The sequence below is a fragment of the Hypanus sabinus genome, chromosome 21, assembly GCF_030144855.1.
Source record: "Hypanus sabinus isolate sHypSab1 chromosome 21, sHypSab1.hap1, whole genome shotgun sequence".
NCBI classification, from domain to species: domain Eukaryota; kingdom Metazoa; phylum Chordata; class Chondrichthyes; order Myliobatiformes; family Dasyatidae; genus Hypanus; species Hypanus sabinus.
The window spans coordinates 16662697-16686626 of NC_082726.1; the positions used below are offsets into that span (position 1 = coordinate 16662697).

Genomic DNA, 23930 nt, shown 5'->3' on the forward strand with positions numbered 1-23930 from the left:
TCAATGCTTAATTTCTCCACGGTAAAGGAGACCACATTGTGGCCACCAAATATAGTAAACTAGATTGAAAGATATGCAGCTGATACTCAATACTGATTTTCATGCAGGCATAGCAAAGATAAATAAAACTCACAAAGAATCAATGTAATATATCTGTAAGGAAAAGGCAAAATAACCTATTGTTAAATGCAAAGAACACAAAGATCCAGATAGAGAGTAAGCATGCGAGACAGATACATATATAGATAAGGTGGCTATGAATACATACATTTCTTAGCTAATGCACAGAATATAAATGCAAAACAGCTACATTCAAATATTAACTGCAAAAAGGGACAGGAGAGATCTTAATTTGATTTTTTTTTCTATCTGTATTTACTCAGGAGACAGAGTCTACAGAACTGAGTCAAAACTTCAATGATATCATGGACTGTATATGGATTATGGAAGAGGAGGTGCTAGCTGTCTTAATGCAAAGAAGAGTAGATAAATTCCCATGGGCCTGACAATGTGTTCCCTCAGACATTGTAGGAGGCTAGTGCAGGAAGTGTAGGGGCCTGGCAGAGGTATTTAAAACTTCTTTAGCCATGGGAGAGGTGCTGGAGGATTGGAAGTCTGGAGAAAAACTGTTGTTCCATTGTTGAAGAAAGGCTCTAAGATTAAGCTGGGAAATTAAAGGCCTGTGAGCCTGACATCGGTGGTGGGCAAATCATTGGAAGGTATTCAAGAGACTGGATTTACAGTAAAAATATTTAGAAAGGTGTGCCTGATTAGGAGTAGTCAATATGGCTTTGTGTGGGAGGCAGTGTCTAACCAATCTTAGAGTTTTTGAGAAGGTTACCAGGAAAGTTGATAATCTTAGTAGATACTGGACTTCAGCAAGGCCTTTGACAAAGTCCCACATGGGAGGCTAGTTTGGAAGGTTCAGTTGCTTGTCTTTCAGGATGAGATTATAAAATGAATTTGATGTTTCACAGGTGAAGCTAGAAAGTGGTAAAAGATGGTTGCCTCTGACTCAGAGCTTATAACTTGTGGTGTACATCAGGGATCAGTGCTGGGTCTTTTGTTGCTTGTCATCTATATCAACAATCTGGATGATAATATGGTAAATCAGGTGAGTAAATCTGAAAATGACACCAAGATTGGGGGTGTAGTGGAAAACGAGGAAGGCTACAGTTTGCAGCAAGATCTGGACCAGCTGGAAAAATGGACAGAATAATGGCAGACGGAATTTAATAGTGTGAGATGTTGCACTTTGGGACTTGCAGTGAACTGTGGTAGAACAGAGGGATCTAGAAATACAGATCCACAATTCCTTGAAAGTGGTGTCACAGGAATATAGAGTCACAAAGAGGGCTTCTGGCACATTGGCTATCATAAATCAAAGTACTGAGTATAGGAATTGGAATGTTATGTTGAAGTTGTACAAGATATTGGTGGGCCCTAACTTGGAGTATTTTGTGCAGTTCAGGTCACCAACCTACAGGAAGGATATCAAAAAGATTGAATGAGAACAGAAAATTTACAAGGATGTTACTGGGACTTGAGGACCTAAGTTATAGGTAAAGGTTGAATAGGTTATGACTTTATTCCCTAGTCCAAAGGAGAATGAGGGGAAATTTGATGCAGGTATACAAAATGATGAGTGGTATAGACAGGGTAAATGTAAACAGGCTTCTTCCACTGGGGTTGGGTTAATCTCAAACTATAAGTCATAGGCCAAGGGTGAAAGGTGAAATATTTAAAAGAAATCTGAGGGGGAGCTTCATCACTCAGGAGTTTCGACAGTGTGGAATGAGCTGCCAGCAGAACTGGTGGATATAGGTTCAATTTCAACATTTAAGAGAAATTTGGACGTACACAGATGGGAGGGGCAAGGAGGGCTATGGTCCAGCTGTGGGCCAATGGGACTGAGCAGAATAGTTCAGCACAGAGGGCCAAAGAGCTTGTTTCTGTGCTATAATGCTCTATGACTGAATAATACTAATTGACTTGAGAGATGCACTAAAAGACAGATGTATAGAGACAAGGTGAGAAATCAAAGCAATTAAATCTCTCATGAATTGCCCTAAAATTAGTCTATCATTAGTACCCATCAGCATCAAGGATTAATTTTGTCATTAGGAAAAGCTGAAAATAAACTCCTGCAGTGACATATAGAGTAGATTACGGAGAAGATGCCAATTTAATGAAAGATTGATAGTGTCAACAGTTAAGGTTACTGGTAATTATATGGACGTCAAACTGATGGCCCATACTTATAGCTGATTTTTCAGCAGTCTTTCACAAGGTTAAAGATCAGAAGCAAAGAAAATGAAAGTCTATCATGGTGAACCTTTATAAACACGATTTTTCATGAGCTATTCGGGTCATCAGTTAGGAAAAATAAAAGCATAAGAGAAAGGGCTCAGAAGAGATGCAATAATATGGTTCCAGGATGAAAGTTTCACTATGAGATTAACCCTGGAGATGCTGGGGTTGTTCCTCTTGGAACAAAGGATAGCAGAGAAGAGATCTCATGGACATGTATAAAAAGGCAGTTTAGACAGGGCACACAGTTAAGCTGTTCTAAATAGTAAACATCTCAAGTAGCAGGTATAACAACTGTATTACAATCATAAATTTAGCTTACACACACTAAGTGCTGGAGGAAATCTTGGCCCAAAGTATCTGTTTATTCCCCTCCGTAGATGCCGCCCAATTTGCTGAGTTCCTCCAACATGGTTTTACTCAAGATTTCCAGCATCTCGTGTTTATAAATTACAAAGATACTTAGGTTAAACAGGGGACAGTACTACTTTCCCAAACAGCAGGTTGAAGGTACCATCTCAGATCAATTTTAGTCAGACATCTTGAATCTATTACCCAGACTTGCAAAACAGATTATTATTTGTTTACAGCACATTCGAGACTAACACTTGCAGCATTTTGCAGTACCCTAGGGCAGAATACCATCACTAATAGCTACTCCCATCTGCAAACTCTCAGTTATATACCTGATACCCTCATAAAGACATTTATAATTAAGTACACAAATATTTAAGATAGAATCAAAGCTACTTAAAGTCTGCGGGTACTAAATATCTCAAATTCGCTAAACACTTAAGCATCATTGTTTCACCTAGCATACCTAGTGATCCCATGGGCACAGTTGAAACTGCAGCCCAATATCGATGTCCCTTTATCCATGCCATCAGTCCATGCTTGCCCATTCCTGGGATAATCAGAGCACAAGAAAGGAACTTTACACACTTACAGCACGTGACTACAGGATTCTGGATGTATCTATTTGCACTTGGATTCATAATTGTGTTTTGAAGTGACAGCTCCATAAACATTCTGATGTCTTCAGCCGACCTCCATTGATTAAGAACAAAAACAGATGAAAGGCAAGAGAATAATAATTTTAATGGATCAAATATTAGGTTGTAAACAAAACAAGAAATTAAGATTAACTCACAAATGCCTTTTAGTATCTGTGCTTAACCACAGACTTGGAGACATTTCCAATGAAGTGGCTGCTGACAGAGTATTGTTCTTGGCTCCAAGATACAGATCCTCTGAGATTGTATACTTAATAGGTCAGTTCCAGACTATCCAATACCAAATGAGTGTCATCTAGTTTGCTCGGCCATGCCCATCCTCCGCTCTCTGTTCCTTTGCATTTTTCCATGCAATCATAGGAGATGCAACGCTAGTTCCTCACCGCCATCCAGGGACCCAAAATCTTTCCACAAAGATTCACATGCACCTCCTCCGATCTCATTTACTATATTCAGGGCTCTTGATGTAGCCTCCTCTACATTAATGAGACCAAGGTAGGTCTTGGTGATTGTTTTACAGAATACCCTACACTTGGTCCAGATGGCCTTCCAAACTCCCGGCTGCATGTCATTTCAACTCCTCCCACTCCCACACCAACTTGTCAGTCCTTGCCCTTCACTGCCAGGGAGAGGCCAAATGAAAACTAGAAGAACAGCACCTCATATTCCACCTGGGTATTTTACTTCAGGTAACCCTCACCATGCTCCTTTTTACTCTCCTTCTGTTTTTGCCTTTGATTTCCTCGCCTGCAGACACCAGTCAGTAGTTGTGTAATGACATAGGATTGCCTGACACAACTGTAACAAATGCCAAAAACATCCATGATTACAGATTTGGACAAGAGATTTAGAGGGAGGATCCAAGGGGGACTTTGTCCCCCATCCCAAGTGGCAAGCACCTGGAAAGCACTGCCTGGAAGCAGAGTGCTAACAACATTTAACAGAAATGCTGATGAGCACTCGAATCACTTGGGCATTCAGGTCAAGTGTGGGAAGGGTGACCTCTGGTCATTGTGCACATAGTGGGCTGCTTGGCACATTTAAAATGTTGTACTATTTTATTTATTTAATACACACATACACTGATGTGGGGTGTGCAGAGGAAAATATCAGGAAAATTTGAGAGGGGACAATGACATCAGGGTAGAGATATTTAACAGACAGCCAAAGGTTATGAGACAAGAATGAAACAAGAAGCTCAAAAGGGCAGTGAAAGTCCACAATTAAATGATGAAATTGCTAGTGTTAGGCTCCTAGTGCTACGTTTATTTTTGTGGCCAAGCAGCTCCTCAAAGTAGGGAGTGTGGAATCACAGAAAGGTTGGCCAAGCCGAACTTGGACTACAAAAGGTCCAAATCCACCAAGCTAGCTGGACCTGACATTCAGTCTGAGCACACATTAGTGATAATACTATGGCAAGAATAAGTGTTCTGACAGGTCCAATGATCAGAGACACAAGTACTTAAACAAGTGCTGCTGGTCCAGGAAGAGAAACAGTAGAGATAGATTGAATGAATCCTAGGTTTCCTCCCTCTACCACATTTGGGGTGTTGCATTCAAAGCATTCCTCACACTTATTAGCAGCGGCTCTCACATCTCACCATCTAATTGGTCAAGGAGAAAGAATTCTCCGGAAAGTTACAGCAGGGATATAACTAATCCCCCATTAATAAGCCTATTGGGCAGAATGGTAGTGTAGTGGTTAGCATGACGCTATTATGGCTCTGAGCTATCCAGAGTTTAAAATTCAACATCGGTGGTGTTCTGTAAGGAGTCTCTGTCCGTTGTCCCTGTGGAATGGATATGCTTTCTCTACGTCCTCTGGTTTCCTCCTACAGTCCAAAGATGCACTAGGTAGGTTAACTGGTTTTTGCAAATTGTCCCATGATTAGGTTAATCAGGTTTGTCAGGGACTGCTGGGACAGCAAGCCTACTCAGCACTATATTGCTAAATAAACAAGCCAGAGCAGCAGTAACCCTGCCCTGACAATCAGCAGTGAAGAACTTTGACAACAGCCAGTAATGCCAGTGAGGGCCAGAACCAACAAAGGCCTACTTTGAGGGCCCCATTCAAGGGAGTGAACATTGTACTGGCACCACCCAAAGATCTCCATGAAGAGTAGAGAACCTTGGACTCCAGGAACTTAGTGAAGACACCTGTGACTGGCCCAAGCATAAAAGATAGTATTTGGGACTCAGCCTGATAGTTAAAGTCAAAGTCTAAGTCATTGTTTCCCAACCTTTTTTAGCCAATGCCCCCCAAAGCACCTTCATACTTGCCTACGCCCTTCTTAGGCACAATATACTTTTTAGCACCCCCATAGCGTAAAAACATGTCTACCATATGCTAACATGCAAAAAATGATTCTGCTTTAAATTTTTATGTCTTTAAGCCTAGCTTACACAGTATCTGTGCAGTGTACAGCAGCTTCAATATCAATGTGATCCTTGAGCTTGATGGTTCTCAGCATGTGTTGAAATATCTAGTTCAAGTTGTGACAGCAAAAGCCTCAAGTCCCTATGCATAACAATGTCCAAGCGGTTTCTGTTTCTTGGTAGTATATGGTTCATTCAAGCCTCTTTAAAAAGGTTGATGGATGGAAATGCAATGAAGAGCAGTTTGGCTCTTCTCCAAAGACCAGGAAACTTCGTATGATAGTGTAGCCACATACCACAAAAAACTGACGTTTTTGAAAAGCAGTTTTGCTTCTTCATCATTCTGAATTTTGATAATTTCTTCTTGCAAGCTCTCTTCCGGTTCTTCCATCTTGCAAATAAATGGGTTAATCACTTAGTCTGGAATTTCTAGATCATTCAAATCCTTGAATTGATTCGGAAAATCATTCAGTCACGGGAGGTGTAAACAGTACTCTATGGCACTTCCACAGATGGTGACTTGCAACTGTCCATGCAGGAAAACTGAGAATATTCTTCTCCCAATGTTTTGCTTATATATTTCCAATTTTCCAATAAAAGTGGATACTGCACTTTTTACCTGGATTAAATTGAAATTCTCACCCTGCAGTTTCATATTTAGAATGTTCATTTTGTCATACAGATTAGCTCGGTATGGCACATCTCCACATCAATGTTCAATCTTGTTTCCCAAGCTCTTGTTGACTTTGAGCAAAAATTCAACCAGTGTCATAAAGATCAAAGAAACTTTTGACAGCCAATGAACTTCAGTGTGAAGAAGAAAGTGTTCAAATTCATCATCATCTTGCCATAAATGGCAAGATATTCTGCGATTTAATGGATGAGCTTTCGTTTTGTTGATAGCAGATTTTACAAGAGTCATGCTTGAGAAAAACCACTGGCTGACTTTTTTGGCTGTAAGATACTGATGAATTACACAATGGATTGCAAACAGCCTTGGTATTTTGTTTTTCATAAATACGATTAAACCAGTATGGTGACCTGTCATATATGGTGCTCCACCTGTTGCACATGAAATCATGTTCCTAATATAATGTTATCCTCAATATACATTTTGAGCTCAGCAGAGATTGATTCTCTGTTGATATTTGTTTTTAACATTGTACAAGAGAATCTCTTTGTAAACTTTTCCATTTTTGATAAACTGTACATATGCCATTAGCAATGCCTCATTGTCTCGTACTGTTGACTCATCCAGTTGTATCCCAAATTCTGCTTTTTGTAGCTCTGCATTGTTGATAAGCAATGTCTTCACTCATTATATCAACATGACAAGCTACAGAGTTATTACGCAGAGGAAATGATTTTAAAATACTGATATCCATTTTGAGAACAGTGCTGAGTATGTCTGATACAGCAGGAATTATTAATCTTTCACTAATTGTATGAGATTTTCCACACTTCGCTATCATTTGGAAATGTTCTAAGAAGCATGAGACAACTATCAAGGTCATTTTTAGCTTTCTTGACAAATGACAAGTGTGCAATATTTTTCAAATGCTTCTTTCATCATCTGGAACTGAGTGACCTTTTCAAGGTGCCTTTTACAGAAGTGTTTCTGAAATCATGATTTCATGAACCTCTCCTTTGTAGCATCTTCTCTCTCCAACTTCCAAACAAAAGACCCAGATTGCCTCGATGTCAGTCACACAGCACGAAAACACCCTCCCCTCAATGGACAGCCCACATTCCAAAGCACCAGTTATCTCTAAGCATAACCCAAACACTGCTTCTACAGAAAGACTATTACATTAGCAGTGAAACCTTTTCAGGGTGTTTCAAATATAAAGGTAGCTTGCCGAGAACCAGCAATTAATATTCAGATTCTAATCTGAATCCTTGTCGATGTAATTTTCACTGTTGTGATTGTCTTCATCTTCACCTTGCTGTTCCTTTTCATGCTGCTACTATCATTTCATCTGTGTTCATTTGCTGCCATTGTCAACATCCAATAGGCATTCCCAGTTTGCGATTTTATTTTCATTTAGCCCCTTTAATGAAGGATAAATATGCATGGCATAAGCCAAGTCTGAAGGCAGTAAAGCCTTGAATTCTGATCTTGCAAAGAAACAGAGTGCGTCAATAGAATGTTACATATCTGGAGTACAGTTTTATTTCATTCTCTTTAGATCAGCGATGCCCTATGTGACTTATTTGTAATACTGTACTGTCTAATGAAGCCATTAAAGTCATAATTATAGGACTATTGTTAGGGTGCAGCTTTCTTCCCCCCCCCAACCACCCACAGTATTAAATGATTAACTCTGTATCTGTACCAAAATCTAACTTGTGCCCTTTTGTTTGTCTCGCAAATATAAAGCACCCAGGTAAAACCCAACGAAAGGAATATTGTTGAAGTATCCAAAAACAGAAAGAACAAAAACCTGATCAGAAAGACTCCTTTAAAGTCAAGTAATTGCAGAGATGGTGGTTCTATTATAATCTTGTTCTAGATGTCAATAACCAGAAATGCCTCAAAAGTATGTAGATTAGTGGACATCAGGGAATGACCCAAGTAAGTGACCCAATGTGGAAGTCATATCTACAAACATAATTGCAACAATAACTTGACAAATATACTTATAGGCAATATACAGTAATTATATCCCAGTATCATTAGAATCATTAGAGCCAGGGACACAACTTAAATTTCCAAATTTCTTAGCACAAACCAAAATAGACTAGTTAATATCAAAGAAATAACTGTATTAGACAAAAACACAAGTGTAGCTTGGAACTAAATATTTAGGACTTCTGCATAAAATTATAGGCAAAGCAGAAATTGAAAACTAAGGTGAAGACACAGCTCAAAAACAGTCATGCAGTAGACTCACAAAATGCTGGATGAACACAAGTCACCCGTATGGGTCCCAGTTATGCCTGCCTTTTTGTTGGCTTTGTGGAACAGTCCATGTTTGGTATCCGTCCCCCTCTTTTCCTTCGCTACATCGACAACTGCATTGGTGCTGCCTCTTGCACACATGCTGAGCTCGTCGACTTCATTAACTTTGCCTCCAACTTTCACCCTGCCCTCAAATTTACCTGGTCCATTTCTGACAACTCCCTCCCCTTTTTTGATCTTTCATCTCTGGAGATGGCCTATCTACTGATATCTACTATAAACCTACAGACTCTCACAGCTACCTGGACTATTCCTCTTCCCACCCTGTCTCTTGCAAAAAGGCTATCCCCTTCTCACAATTCCTCTGTCTCCGCCGCATCTGCTCTCAGGATGAGGCTTTTCTTTCCAGGACGAAGGAGATGTCTTCCTTTTTTAACCAAAGGGGCTTCCCTTCATCCACCATCAACTCTGCTCTCAAATGTATCTCTCCCATTTCCCGCACATCTGCCCTCACTCTATCCACCCGCCACCCCACTTGGGATAGAGTTCCCTTGTCCTCACCTACCACCCCACCAGCCTCCAGGTCCAACATATAATTCTCCGTAACTTCCGCCACCTCCAACGGGATCCCACTACCAAACATTTTTCCCTACCCCCCTTTCTGCTTTTCGCAGGGATCGCTCCCTACGCGACTCCCTTGTCTACTCGTCCAACCCCCCCCCCCCCCATCCCTTCCCACCGATCTCCCTCCTGGTACTTATCCTTGTAAATGGAACAAGTGCTACACCTGCCCTTACACTTCCTCCCTCATCACCATTCAGGGCCCCAGAAAATCCTTCCAGGTGAGGCGACACTTCACCTGTGAGTTGGCTGGTGTGGTATACTGTGTCCGGTGCTCTCGGTGTGACCTTTTATATATTGGCGAGACCCGACGCAGACTGGGAGATCGTTTCGTGAAACACCTACACTCGGTCCACCAGAAAAAGCAGGATCTCCCAGTGGCCTCACATTTTAATTCCACATACTATTCCCATTCTGATATGTCTATCCATGGCCTCCTCTATTGTCAAAATGAATCCAAACTCAGGTTGGAGGAACAACACCTTATATACCGGCTGGGTAGCCTCCAACCTGATGGCATGAACATTGACTTCTCTAACTTCCATTAATGCCCCTCCTCCCCTTCTCACCCCATCCCTGACATATTTAGTTGTTTGCCTGTTCTCCATCTCCCTCTGGTGCTCCCCCCTCCTTTCTTTCTCCTGAGGCCTCCCGTCCCATGATCCTTTCCCTTCTCCAGCTCTGTATCACTTTTGCCAATCACCTTTTCAACTCTTGGCTTCATCCCACCCCCTCCAGTTTACTCCTATCATTTTGCATTTCCCCTCCCCCCACTACTTTCAAATCTCTATCTTTCCTTTCGGTTAGTCCTGACGAAGGGTCTCGGCCCGAAACGTCGACAGTACTTCTTCCTATAGATGCTGCTTAGCCTGCTGTGTTCTACCAACATTTTGTGTGTGTTGTTGTTTGAATTTCCAGCATCTGCAGATTTCCTCGTGTTTGATCTATAGATGGGTCTATGTTTTGGGCTGAGACCCTTCTTCAGGACAAACATAGAACTCTTTGAAAAGTGATGAACTCCAGAAGGTCATGATGTAAAATAATAGAGCTAAGAAACAAATGGCAGAAAAATATATATAAATATTAAAAATATAATTATTTTGAAGGCTCCCCCAGCTAATTATTTCCAATAGGGCAGATACCAGTACATTAGACTCTTGATTCAAGGGTACAGTAATTACGGAAGATAATCTTCACATAGTATTCCATGACATCACCACCTGCAAGCTCATTGTTGACAACCTAGAACTCAGTGCTGACCAGAAACATAACTCAATTAGTTATAAAAATACTATGACTGCAGGAGCAAGTCAGATTTGTAAGGGCATCCTTCAGAAGGATAACCCACTGAAATTATCTGGCCCGGAGAGTATACCTAGCTAAGTACTGAAGACCTGTCTAATCAACTGGCTGGAGGTGTTGACTGACATCTTTAACCTCCCATTTCAGTAGAGAGGTAACCAATGGTTCAAGTAGGTTTTAATATACTTGTGCCCAAGAACATGGTAACCTGCCCCAATGACTATCATCCCTTAGTGCTTACATCCGTTGTAATGCAATGCTTTGGCAGCTTCATCATGAAGCTCCTGCCTGAGGTGCAACTTGAATCCACTTCAATTTGCTTACCATAAGAACAGATCAACAGCAAATGCCATTTCATTGGCTCTTTACTCAGCTCCGAAACACTTGGACAATGAAGGTGCATGCATCAGGATGTTTTTCATGACTACAGCTCAGCATTTAACACTACCATCTCCTCAAAACTAAGCTCCAAGACATAGGCCTCAATACTTCCTTGTGCAACTGGATTCTCAATTTCCTCACTTCAGACCCCAGACAGTTTGAATTGGCAGCATCTCCTCCACAATCACCATCAGCGCAGGTGCATCACAAGCCTCTCTGTTTAGTTCTGTGCTCTACTCACTTTATAATAATGAATGTAAGGCTAAATACAACTCCAATGTCATGTTTAAGTTTTCTGATGACACCACTGTTGTGGGCTGAATCAAAGGTGGTGAGCAATCAACATATAGGAGGGAGACTGAAAATCTGGCTGAATGGTCCCACAACAACCTCTCATTCAATGTCAACAAAACCAAAAAACTGATTATTGACTACAGGAGGAAAAAACCTAGGGAGGAGGGGTCAATGAGCCCTTGAGGAATCAGAGTCCATGAGTAATCAAAGGTGGAAAACATCAGTAACTTTAGACCTTGGACCAGCACGTAAATGCGATTACAAAGAAGGCACAGCAAACTTGGAAGTTTGCGCAGATTCAGAATGTAATCTGAAACTTTGACAAACTTCTATAGCTGCACAGTGGAGAATATACAGACTGGCTGCATCACAGCCTGTTATGGAAACACCAATGCCCAAGAATAGAAAAGCCTACAAAAAGTGATGGATACAACCTATTCCTTTACTTGAAAAGCCCTCCCCCCCCTTTGAGCACATCTACAAAGAGTGCTGCCACAAGAAAGCAGAGTCCAATTATCCTCAACATCCATGCCATACTCTTTTTTCACTACTGTCATCAGAAAGGTGGTACAGGAGCCTTAGGTTCCACGCACCATTGAAATTGGCAATCGCCTCTGATCTGGGCTAAAATTTACTTGCCGGGTGGCACGTAATTAATTAGCTTGTTTATTTCGGCTTTTTCCTTAAAGATGTGCTGGGTGCGTTCCGCCTACTACTGCACCCCTGCATGCCTTGTGGCCCAAAGGTTGGGAATCACTGCATTGGACTATTCACACTGTCAAGAAACCCTCCTGGGTGCAATGAAGTTTCATCAGAGTAGTTTTGGAATAAGTGGTATGGCCTGTGCAGTTAGGCCGAATAACGCAAGTTTTTTTATCTGTCAAGAAAATTCTAAAGGGCATATTCATTCAGCAATTACCTTATTTCCCCATGTCTAGGAGTCCTGAACAAGGAACTGGAGTATTGGAGTCTCAGATTATGAAATTGAAAAATATCTTCAACCTGTACTACAAATCTTTGAAATTTCTTCTGATTACTGCAAGTGCCCTGGTGTAAAATGCATTTAAGCTAGACAATTTATGGACAATAAAGGGAATATAATATGTACAATACACTATGCATGTTTTTTGAATAATGTTAAGTAAAATTATTGCTCAAATATTCCAAGTCTGAAATTTTATATTCTCACATTTCACATAGAGGATGTGGCACTGCCCACGTTGAGGTATTATAAATTGAAAATGGGGGAAATTCAAGGAACATAGTAGAGAAATGACCTTACTGAATACTACAGATGGAAGGATATACCTTAGCTCTGTTATACCTTGTGGTCTTAAGTAATGTATGTGTTCACATTTTAAGGGTGATTTTGCAATGCAACCACTTGCAAAATCAGGACTGCTTTAGCATTATAATTTGCATTACATTCAGCCACTGACTGCATTATATCACAGGGAGGGTCATGACTACTGTGGTCACAATGCAGTAGGCAGAAAGTAATAGATGGGTATCCTCTTTGGTCCTTGTCAAAAACCCTGCCAGACACTGGCTTCATCAATTTCCCCAGGAATTCTCAAAAGACCAATCCAAACTATACACAGCCACAGCACCATCGGTGACTGAATATTTTGAACTATTCACAAGATAACAGATTTCTAAATTTGATGCCTAGGGATTTTTCCCCACATTAAATACAACTATTACTGTAGGAAAGTCATCAAATATACAGTGTTTACCTTCCAAGAAACCAGCTACCTTGGTGCTTTTGCTAATTTCTGTTAAAATTACCTGCAACTTCTCCAAATGCCCCTCAAATTCAGATTAAGCACAAGGTAATAGTGGCTTTGCTTTACACAAAAATCTCTGAACATGTTTCTGGTTAGAATTCTATAATCTATTTAAATATTAGAAATTTCTAAATTAATTAAATGGAACCACATATTAACATTTCTGAAATGGAATAATTTTAAGACTATTTTTGTGAAACAGTCCAACACATTCATTCTACTATTATATTTAGCTGGTAAAGGTTTGTTAATGTAATGAGAAAAATAATAACCTGGTTTGACTACATTTTAATGAAAAAAATACAGATTCAAAAACACACCTAATCTTTTAAAACACAAGCAAATCTTGATTTTCAGTGATTGAAATGCATAGCCATTAGTCTTTCCGAAGCATTATTTCCAGATTTGAAAGAAGGGTAGTAATCTCTGGGTTGCTGCCTGTGCCACATGCCACTGACGGTAGGAATAGGATGATTTGGCAGGTGAATGCATCACTGAAGAACTGGTTCAGGGGGCAGGGGTTCAGATTTATTAATCATTAGGATCTCTTCTAGGGAAGGTACGACCTGTACAAAAGGGAAGGGTTACACCTGAACCAGAGGAGTTCTATATCTTAGTGGGCAGGTTGGTGAGAGTTGTTTGGGAGAGTTTAAACTAATTTGGCAGGGGGATAGGATGACGATGATGTTGATTCAGGCCCGAGAGGCCAGAGTTGGGCATTTTCATGCCTTACAAGGTGCAGGACAAAAGACTGTGTGGCGCACACAGGGGGATAGGAACTGGAGTGATAGCACTGAGGATGGGATAGTTGGTTTACAAACAGAGGCTATGTGTAGTGAAGAGGGGCTGTTGATAGGGCAAAATTGCAGTCAACAGAATGAGTTGCAACGTAAATGATGGAGAAAATCTAAAAGGGCAAATACAGGACTGAAGGTGTTATGTTTGAAAGCGCTTAGTATGCGGAATAAGGTAGATGAACTTGTGGCACAGTTACAGATTGGCATGTATATTATTGTAGGTATTATTAAATCAAAGCTGAAAGATTATAGCTGGGAGCTTAATGTCTAAGGTTACACTTTGTATCAAAAGGACAAACAAGAAGGCAGATGGGGCGGATTTGCTCTGCTGGTAAAACATGAAATCAAATCATTAGAAAGAGGTGATATAGAGTCAAAAGGTCTTAAATCATTGTGGGTACAGCTAAGGAACTGCAAGGGTAAAAAGACCCTGATGGAAGTTGTATACAAACCTCCCACCCCCAAAAATAGTAAGCGTGTGGTGTACAAATTAAAAAGGGAGATAGAAATGTGTGCCAAAAGGGTAATGTTACAAGAGTGGAAGACTATGCTGGAAGTTCCAGGTGTCAGGGGTCATGAAGAGTGTGAAGTTAACAATGCTAGGGATTAGATCCTTGGGAAACTGAAAGGTTTGAACCAGACCTGGACCAGATGGTGTACACCTCTGGGTTCAGAAAGAGTTGGCTGCAGAGATTGTGGAGGCACTGGTAATGATCTTTCAAGAATCAATTGATTCTGGCATGGTTCTGGAAGACTGGCAGATTACAAATGTCACTCCACTCTTCAAGAAATGAGAGGAAGAAGAAAAGAAATTATAGGCCAATTAGTCTTACCTCAGATGTTGGAGTCCACTATTAAGGATGAGGTCTCAAGGTACTTGGAGGCACACAATAAAATAGGCCATAGTCAGCATGGTTTTCTCAAGGGAAAATCTTGCCCGACAAATCTGTTGGAATTCTTTGAAGAAATACCAAGCAGGATAGACAAAGGAAGATTGGTGCATTTTATGTACTTGGATTTTTAAAAAGCCTTCGACAAGGTGACATACATGAGACTTCTTAACAAGCTACAACTCATGGCATTACAGGAAAGATTCCAACATGGATAAATCAATGGATGATTGGCAGGAGGCAAAGAGTGGGAATAAAGGGGGCTTTTTCTGGATAACTGCCAGTGACTAGAAGTGTTCTACAGGGGTCCGTGTTGGGAACAATTCTTTTTGCGTTATATTTCAATAATCTGGATGATGGAATTGATGGCTTTTTTGCTAAGTTTGCAGATGATATGAAAATAGATGGAGGGGCAGGTTATTTTGAGGAAATAGAGGTGCCTCAGGACAGACAGATTAGGAGAATGGGCAAAGAAGTGGCAGAAGGAATAGAGTAGGGAAGTGTATGGTCATGCACTTTGGTGGAGAAGTGAAAGGGTTTACTATTTTCTAAATGGAGAGAAATTACAAAAAAAAACTGAGGCAGAAAGGGACTTTGGAGTCCTTGTACAAAATTCCCTAACAGTTAATTTTCAGGTTGAGCCTGCGTTGAGGAAGGTAAATGTGCTGTTAGCATTCATTTCAAGAGGACTAAATATAAAAACAAGGATGTGACGTTGAGACTTCATAAAGTACTTGGAGTATTGTGGGCCTCTTATCTTAGAAGGGATGTGCAGAAATAAAGTTCCAAGGAAGTTCACGAAAATAATTCCAGGACTAAACAGCTTGTCATATGGCTTTTAAATCGAAACAAGAGGCAGAGAGGGAAGTAGTAAAAGGCATCTAGGAGAGAAGCTGTTTTTTTAAAAACTGATCGGGGAAAAGAGGCTGGACTGCGCAGGTGCGTGACATAGCGCACCAAAGGTTTTAAAAATAACAAACCGCCATATACAGTGGCCATCAGAGTGGACTGAGGCAGAGTGGAATGGCTTTGGCTCAATCAGGCTTCGGCAAGAACAGGCAGAGGCAAGATTTAAACAGGGCACAACTGCGCAAGTGCGTGTAAGTCAGCCTCCGAGATCAGCGGGAGAATTTAAAAAGCGAGCAGAGGCTGAGGACGAGCTTCACTCCAAGTGAAATAAGGCCAGGTAAGCTCCTTTAATTAATCTAATTAGCTTAGGAGTAGATAATGGAGGCAACATTTAGGGCAGTTGAGTGCTCCGTTTGCAGTATGTGGGAAGTCAGGGTGAGCACAATTGTCCCTGATGACTACACCTGCAAAAGGTGCATCCAGCTGCAGCTCCTGACAAACCGTGTTAGGGAACTGGAGCTGGAGCTGGATGAACTTCAGATCATTCATGAAGCAGAGGCAGAAACAAACAGAAGTTACAGGGAGATAGTCACCCTAAGAGTCAGGAGACAGGTAGCTGGGTGACTGTCAGGAGAGGGAAGGGGACTAGACAGACTAAGCAGAGAACCCCTGTGGTGGTTCCCATCAATAATAAGTATACCGTTTTGGATACTATTGGTGAGGCGACCTACCAGGGTAAGTTGCAGTGGTTGCATCTCTGGCACTGAGACCGCACCCTCAGCTCAGAAGAGAAGGAGGGAAAAGAGCAGAGCAGTAGTGATAGGGGATTTGATAATTAGGGGGACAGATAGGAGGTTCTGTGGAAGAGATCAAGAATCCCGGATTGTCTGTTACCTCCCTGGTGCCAGGGTCCGTGATATCTCAGATCGAGTTCTCAATATTCTCAAGAGGGAGGGTGAGCTGCCGGATGTCATAGTCCATGTAGGGACCAATGAAATGGGTGGGAAGAGTGAGGAGGTCCTGAAAGGTGCATTTAGGAAGTTAGGCAGCAAGTTAAAGGCTAGAACCTCCAGGATAGCAATCTCAGGATTGCTACCAGTATATGCCTGCATTTAGAAATAGTAAGATAGTGCAGATCAACACGTTGCTGAAGACATGGTGCAGGAGGGCAGGCTTCAGATTTATAGACAATTGGGCAGTTTTCCAGGGAAGGTGGGACCTGTTCCAGCGGAATGGTTTACATCTGAACTGGAGAGGGACAAATATTCTTGCAGGTAGGTTTGCTAGAGAGGCTCCAGTGGATTTAAACTAGACACAAGGGGGGAGGGGAACCAGAGTGTAGGAACAGATGTATGGGACAAGGAAGAAAAAGACAGTAAGGTTGTTTGCACCATTAGAGATAAACAGAGGAAGAGGTGGAGAATTTCTTAAATGCATTTATTTTAATGCTAGGAGCATTGCAAGAAAGGTGGATGAGCTTAGAGCATGGATTGATACCTGGAAATATGATGTTGTAACTATTAGTGAAACATGGTTACAGGAGGGGTGTGTTTGGCAACGAAATATTCCTGGATTTCATTGCTTCAGGGGCGATAGAATCAGAGGGACAAGAGCAAGTGTTGCATTGCTTGTCAGAGAAAATATTACAGCGGTGCTCTGGCAGGATAGATTAGAAGGCTCGTCTAGGGATGCTATTTGGGTGGAAATGAGGAATGGGAAAGGTGTAGTAACACTTATAGGGGTGTATTATAGACCACCTAATGGGGAGCGAGAATTGGAGGAGCAAATTTGTAAGGAGATAGCAGATATTTGTAGTAAGCACAGGGTTGAGATTGTGGGAGATTTTAATTTTCCACACAGACTGGGAAGCCCATTCTGTAAAAGGGCTGGATAGTTTGGAGTTTGTAAAATGTGTGCAGGATGGTTTTTTGAAGCAATACATAGAGGTACCGACTACAGAAGGGGCAATGTTGGATCTCCTGTTAGGGAATGAGCTAGGTCAGGTGACAGAGGTATGTGCTGGGGAGCATTTCGGGTCCAGTGATCACAAAGCCATTAATTTCAATATAATTATGGAGAAGGATAGGACTTAACCCAGGGTTGAGATTTTTGATTGGAGAAAGGCTAACTGAGGAAATGCGAAAGGATTTAGAAGGAGTGGATTGGGGCAATTTGTTTTATGGGAAGGATGTAATAGAGAAATGGAGGTCATTTAAAGGTGAAATTTTGAGGGTACAGAATCCTTATGTTCCTGTTAGGTTGAAAGGAAAGGTTAAAAGTTCGAGAGAGCCATGGTTTTCAAGGGATATAGGAAACTTGGTTCGGAAAAAGAGATATCTACAATAAATATAGGCAGCATAGAGTAGATGAGGTGCTCGAGGAATATAAAGAATGTAAAGAGAATCTTAAGAAAGAAATTAGAAAAGCTAAAGGATATGAGGTTGCTTTGGCAAGTAAAATGAACGTAAATCCAAAGGGTTTCTACAGTTATATTAATAGCAAAAGGATAGTGAGGGATAAAATTGGTCCCTTAGAGAATCAGAGTGGACAGCTATGTGTGGAGCCAAAAGAGATGGGGGAGATTTTGAACAATTTCTTTTCTTTGGTACTCACTAAGGAGAAGGATATTGAATTGTGTAAGCTAAGGGAAACAAGTAAGGAAGTTATGAAAACTATGACAATTAAAGAGGAGGAAGTACTGGTGCTTTTAAGGAATATAAAAGTGGATAAATCTCCAGGTCCTGACAAGATATTCCCTAGAACCTTGAGGGAAGTTGGTGTAGAAATAGCAGGGGCTCTGACAGAAATATTTCAAATGTCATTAGAAATGGGGATGGTGCTAGAGGATTGGTATATTGCTCATGTTGTTCCATTTTTAAAAAAGTGTTCTAAGGGTAAACCTAGCAATTACAGGCCTGTCAGTTTGACGTCAGTGGTGGGTAAATTAATGGAAAGTATACTTAGAGATAGTATACATAATTATCTGGATAGACAGGGTCTGATTAGGAACAGTCAACGTGGATTTGTATGTGGAAGGTTGTGTTTGACATATCTTATTGAATTTTTTGAAGCGGTTACTAGGAAAGTTGATGAGGGTAAAGCAGTAGATGTTGTCTATATAGATTTCAGCAAGGCCTTTGGCAAGGTTCCACATGGAAGGTTAGTTAGGAAGGTTCAATCTTTAGGTATTAATATTGAAGTAGTAAAAATGGATTCAACAGTGGCTGGATGGGAGATGCCAGACAGTAGTGGTGGATAACTGTTTGTCAGGTTGGAGGCTGGTGACTAGTGGTGTGCCTCAGGGATCTGTACTGGGTCCAATGTTGTTTGTCATATACATTAATGATCTGGATGATGGGGTGGTAAATTGGATTAGTAAGCATGCAGATGATACTAAGATAGGTGGCATTGTAGATAATGAAGTAGATTTTCAAAGCTTGCAGAGATTTAGGCCAGTTAGAAGAATGGGCTAAAAGATGACAGATGGAGTTTAATGCTGATAAGTGTGGGGTGCTACTTTTGGTAGGAATAATCAAAATAGGACATACATGGTAAATGGTAGGGCATTGAAGAATGCAGTAGAACCGAGTGATCTAGGAATAATGGTGCATGGTTCCCTGAAGATGGAATCTCATGTGGATAGGATGGTGAAGAAATCTTTTAGTATGCTGGCCTTTATAAATCAGAGTATTGAGTATAGGAGTTGGGATGTAATGTTAAAATTGTACAAGGCATTGGTAAGGCCAAATTTGGAGTATTGTGTACAGTTCTGGTGACCGAATTATAGGAAAGATGTCAACAAAATAGAGAGAGTACAGAGAAGATTTACTAGAATGTTACCTGGGTTTCAGCACCTAAGATACAGAGAAAGGTTGAACAAGTCAGGTCTTTATTCTTTGGAGCATAGAAGGTTGAGGGGGGACTTGATAGAGGTACTTAAAGTTATGAGGGGGATAGATAGAGTTGACGTTGATAGGCTTTTTCCATTGAGATTCAAACAAGAGGACATGAATTGAGAGTTAGGGGGCAAAAGTTTAGGGGTAACACGAGGGGAAATTGCTTTACTCAGAGAGTAAAGAGGCAAAGAGTGGTAGAGGCAGATTTGATACTGTCATTTAAAATAAAATTGGATAGGTATATGGACAGGAAAGGAATGGAGGGTTATGGGTTGAGTGCAGGTTGGTGGGACTAGGTGACAGTAAGCATTCCACACGGACTAGAAGGGCCAAGATGGCCTGTTTCCATGCTGTAATTGTTATATGGTTATAAGAGTGCTTGATGGCTCTGGGCCTGTATTCACTAGAATTCAAAGAATGAGGGGTAACCTAATTGAAACCTATTGAATGGTGAAAGGCTTTGATAGAGTGAATGTGGAGAGGATCTTATGATGGGAGAGTCTAAGACTAAAGGACACAGCCTCAGATTGAGGGGGGGGGGGGTAGACACAATAAGGAATTTCTTTAGCCAGATGGTGGTGAATCTGTGGAATTCTTTGCCACAAGCAGCTGTAGAAGCCAAATCTTTATACATAGTTAAGGGAGACATTGCTAAATTTTTGCTTGGTCAGGACATGAAGGGATACAGGAAGAAGGCAAGAGATGGGGACTGAGAGGAAAATTGGATCCACCATGATGAAATGGCAGAGTAGACTAGATAGGCCAAATGGCTTAATTCTGCTCCTATATCTAATAGTCTTAAAATACGATCAACCAATTATTTTCCTCTTATATCCACATTGTCATGATTTTTTCAAAGCAGTGTAAGAAAATTTTATAATTACCTCCTCGAACAATTCCATTGGTGCAAATGGCTGACATTGAAATACCCGTTAAGACAGTTACTAATGTACTTAAGCAAATGACGATCACACCAAGACCTGAAAAGAATCCCAGATACATGTTAAGCATCTCTCACACTTAGTGATCTATGCAGCAATTCAATCCTTCATTGCTAGCTGCTGAACTAGAAGTCTGTTAAAGGAATCCAAGCTATACTCTTCCTTGGATACTTGAAATGTACCAAAAAATAAAGGAAATACATGTACTAACATTCAGCAACTATCTGAAATGTACTAAAAACTGAAAGGAATCCTTGAATAGTGTACCTGTAATGTACCTATAAGAAAAATGTGCACTGGTTGCACCCCAGGAGTGAACATCCGATCCTTATCCTGTGTCTGTCTTTGTATAATTGTGAGCAAAGATTAAAGTATATAGGGATACAGGTGGGTTTTGACTACCTTTTGAAATTCAGTGGCTTTACAATGGTGAGATGCATTTTTAAGAAAATAGGAGTACATTTGCTTTCCCTAAACAATTGCAAAATTTTAGTTAGCATGTTTTAAAGTTGTTACAAATTGTTAGTTGATCCAATACACTGGAAAATCTACTCATCTAGCACTGAAGTCCTTAAGGTGACAGATTATCGGAGATTTATTGTACTTGGCAAGTATGAAACTAGTCTGCTTCTTTCACATTCAGAATCGTTGATAATAAACAGAAACCAGAAAACCAAATGCAGAACCTATCTGAAAGGTCAGCATTCTTGTGCTGTAGTTATTTTAAAAATCTACTTGTTAAAGAGAATTTATAAAAAGACTAACTAAATAAGGCACTAAATTCTAGGTTAGACCTGGAGGTTTGATGTTGTAACCATCATTGATTTGTGGTTGAAGGATGGTTGTAGCTGGGAGCTGAATGTCCAAGGTTACACATTATATCGGAAAGATAAGAAGGTAGGCAGAGGGGGTGGTGTGGCTCTACTAGTAAAGAAGGGCATCAATTCAGTAGAAAGATGTGACATAGGATCAAAATATGTTGAAACCTTGTGCGTTCTAAGAAACTGCAAGGGTAAAATGACGTTGATGACAGTTTTATACAGGCTTCCCAACAGTAGCTGGGAGGTGGACCACAGGTTACAACAGGAAATAGAAATGGCATGTCAAAAGGGCAATATTATGGTAGTCATGGGAGATTTTAACATACAGGTCAATTGGAAAATCAGGTTGTTGAATGCTTAAGGGATGTCGTTGAGCCTACTAGGGGATCGGCTATACTGGATTGGATGTTATGTAATGAACGAGGCGATTAGGGAGCTTAAGGTAAAAGAACCCTTAGGAGCCAATGATCACAATATGATTGAGTTCAACTTGAAATCTGATAGGGAGAAAGTAAAGACTGATATAGCAGTATCTCAGTAGAGTAAGGGGAATTACAATGGTATGAGAGAGGAATTGGCCAAGGTAAATTGGAAGGAGCTGCTAGCAGGGAATTTAACAGAGCAGCAATGGTGTGCGTTTCTGGGGAAAATGAGGAAGGTGCAGGACATATGCATTCCAAAAAAGAAATACTCAAATGGTAAAATTGTATAACTGTGACAAACAAGGGAAGTCAAAGCTATTGTAAAAGCAAAAAGGGCACACAAAGCAAAAAAATATTGGGGAGACAGAGGATTAGGTAGTTTTTAAAAACCTACAGAGATCAACATTAGAAGGAAAAACATTAAATATGAAAGCAAGCTAGTAAATAATATCAAAATGGATAGTAAAAGATTTTTCAAGTATGTTAAAAATAAGAGATGAGAGTGGACATAGGACCATTGGAAAATAAGGCAGGATAAATAATAATGGGGGACAAGCAAATGGCTGTTGAATTAAATGAGTATTTTGCCTCAGTCTTCACTGTGGAAGACACTAGCATTGTGCCAGATATTGTAGTGTGTGAAGGAAGAGAATTGGGTGCAGTTTCTATTACAAGGGAGAAGGTGCTCAAAAAGCTGAAAGACCTAAAGGTACACAAGACACCCGGACAGATGAACTGCACCCTAGGGTTCTGAAAGAGATAATGTTAGATATTGTGGTGGCATTAGCAAAGATCTTTCAAAAATCATTGGAATCTGGCATGGTGTCAGAGGACTGGAAAACGGCAAATGTCATTCCACTCTTTGATAAAGGAGGAAGGCAGCAGAAAGGAAATTATAAAGCAGTTAGCCTGACCTCAGTGGTTGAGGAAGATGTTAGAGTCAATTGTTAAGGATAAGGCGATGGAGTACTTGGTGACACAAGGCAAGATAGTACAAAGTCACCAAGGTTTCCTTCGGGGAAAATCCTGCCTGAAGAACCCGTTAGAATTCTTTGAGGAGATTACAAATAGGATAGATAAAGAGGATACAGTGGATGTTGTATATTTGGACTTTCAAAAGGCCTTTGACAAGGTGCCACATACGAGGCTGCTTACCAAGTTAAGAGCCCGTGGTATTACAGGAAAGTTACCAACATGGTTAGAGCATTGGCTGATTGGTAGGAAGCAGCGAGTGGAAATAAAAGGATCCTTTTCTGGTTGGGTACCAGTGATTAGTGGTGTTCTGAGGGGTTGGTATTGGGACCACTTCTTTTTATGCTGTATATAAATGATTTAGATGATGAAATAGATGGCTTTGTTGCCAAGTTTGCAGATGATACAAAGATTGGTGGAGGGACAGATAGTGTTGAGGAAACAAGTAGGTTGCAGAAGGACTTAAGGCAGATTAGGAGAATGGCCAGGAAAGTGAGAAATAAAATACAATGTTGGAAAATGCACAGTCATGCACTTTGCTAGTAGAAATAAATGTACGGACTATTTTCTAAATGGGGAGAAAATCTAAAAATCTGAGATACAAAGGCACTTGGGAGTCCTTGTGCAGAACACCCTGAAGGTTAACTTGCAGTTGGTGGTGAGGAAGGCAATTGCCATGTTAGCACTTATTTCAAGAGGTCTAGAATACAGAAGCAAGGATGTGATGCTGAGGTTTTGTAAGGCAGTGGTGAGGCCTAACCTTGAGTATTGTGAATAGTTTTGGGCCCCTCATCTTAGAAAAGATGTGCTGACATTGGAGAGGGTCCAGGAGGTTCACAAGGATAATTCCTTGGTAATCATACAAGGAACGTTTGATGGCTCTGGGTCTGTACTCACTGGAATTTAGGATGGTGGGGGGGTGGGATCTCATTGAAACCTTTTAAATGTTGAAAGGCCTAGACAGAGGGGATTGGAAAGAATGTTTCCCATGGTGGAAAGTCTAGGACAAAAGGGCACAGCACAAGATAGAGGGGTGCCATTTCAAAACAGATGCAGAGAAATTTCTTTAGTCAAAGGGTAGTGAATTTGTGGAATTTGTTGCCACATGCAGCTGTGGAGGCCAGGTCGTTGGTTGTATTTAGGCAGAGACTGATAGGTTCTTGATTGGACATAGCATCAAAGGTTACAAGGAGAAGGCCAGGTACTAGGGTTGTGGAGGAGAAAAAGTATCAGCCATGATTGAGTGGTGGAGCAGACTTACTGGGCCTGAATGCCTAAGGTCTAAGTAGGAAAACTGCCAGTCATTCTTGCTTAAGTGTCATGCCTCTCAAAGAGGCCTGTCATCAAAATACTTTT

The 23930-nt window shown here is 40.8% G+C and overlaps 1 protein-coding gene across 3 annotated transcripts in view; it reads right to left on the bottom strand.

The window, feature by feature from the left end:
* Window positions 1–23930, bottom strand: part of slc12a1 (solute carrier family 12 member 1) — a 157041-nt gene that overhangs the window by 111915 nt on the left and 21196 nt on the right. Inside the window, exons 4-5 of one of the 3 annotated variants that reach the window (XM_059946045.1) lie at window positions 20303–20398; window positions 3131–3214 (exon numbers count right to left, since the gene is read on the bottom strand). The exons of 1 other annotated variant lie outside the window; for it this stretch is intronic. In XM_059946045.1, coding sequence (XP_059802028.1) covers window positions 3131–3214; window positions 20303–20398 — 180 coding nt within the window. The remainder of the gene's footprint in view (window positions 1–3130; window positions 3215–20302; window positions 20399–23930) is intronic. One more of the 3 variants, XM_059946046.1, reaches the window with a different exon arrangement.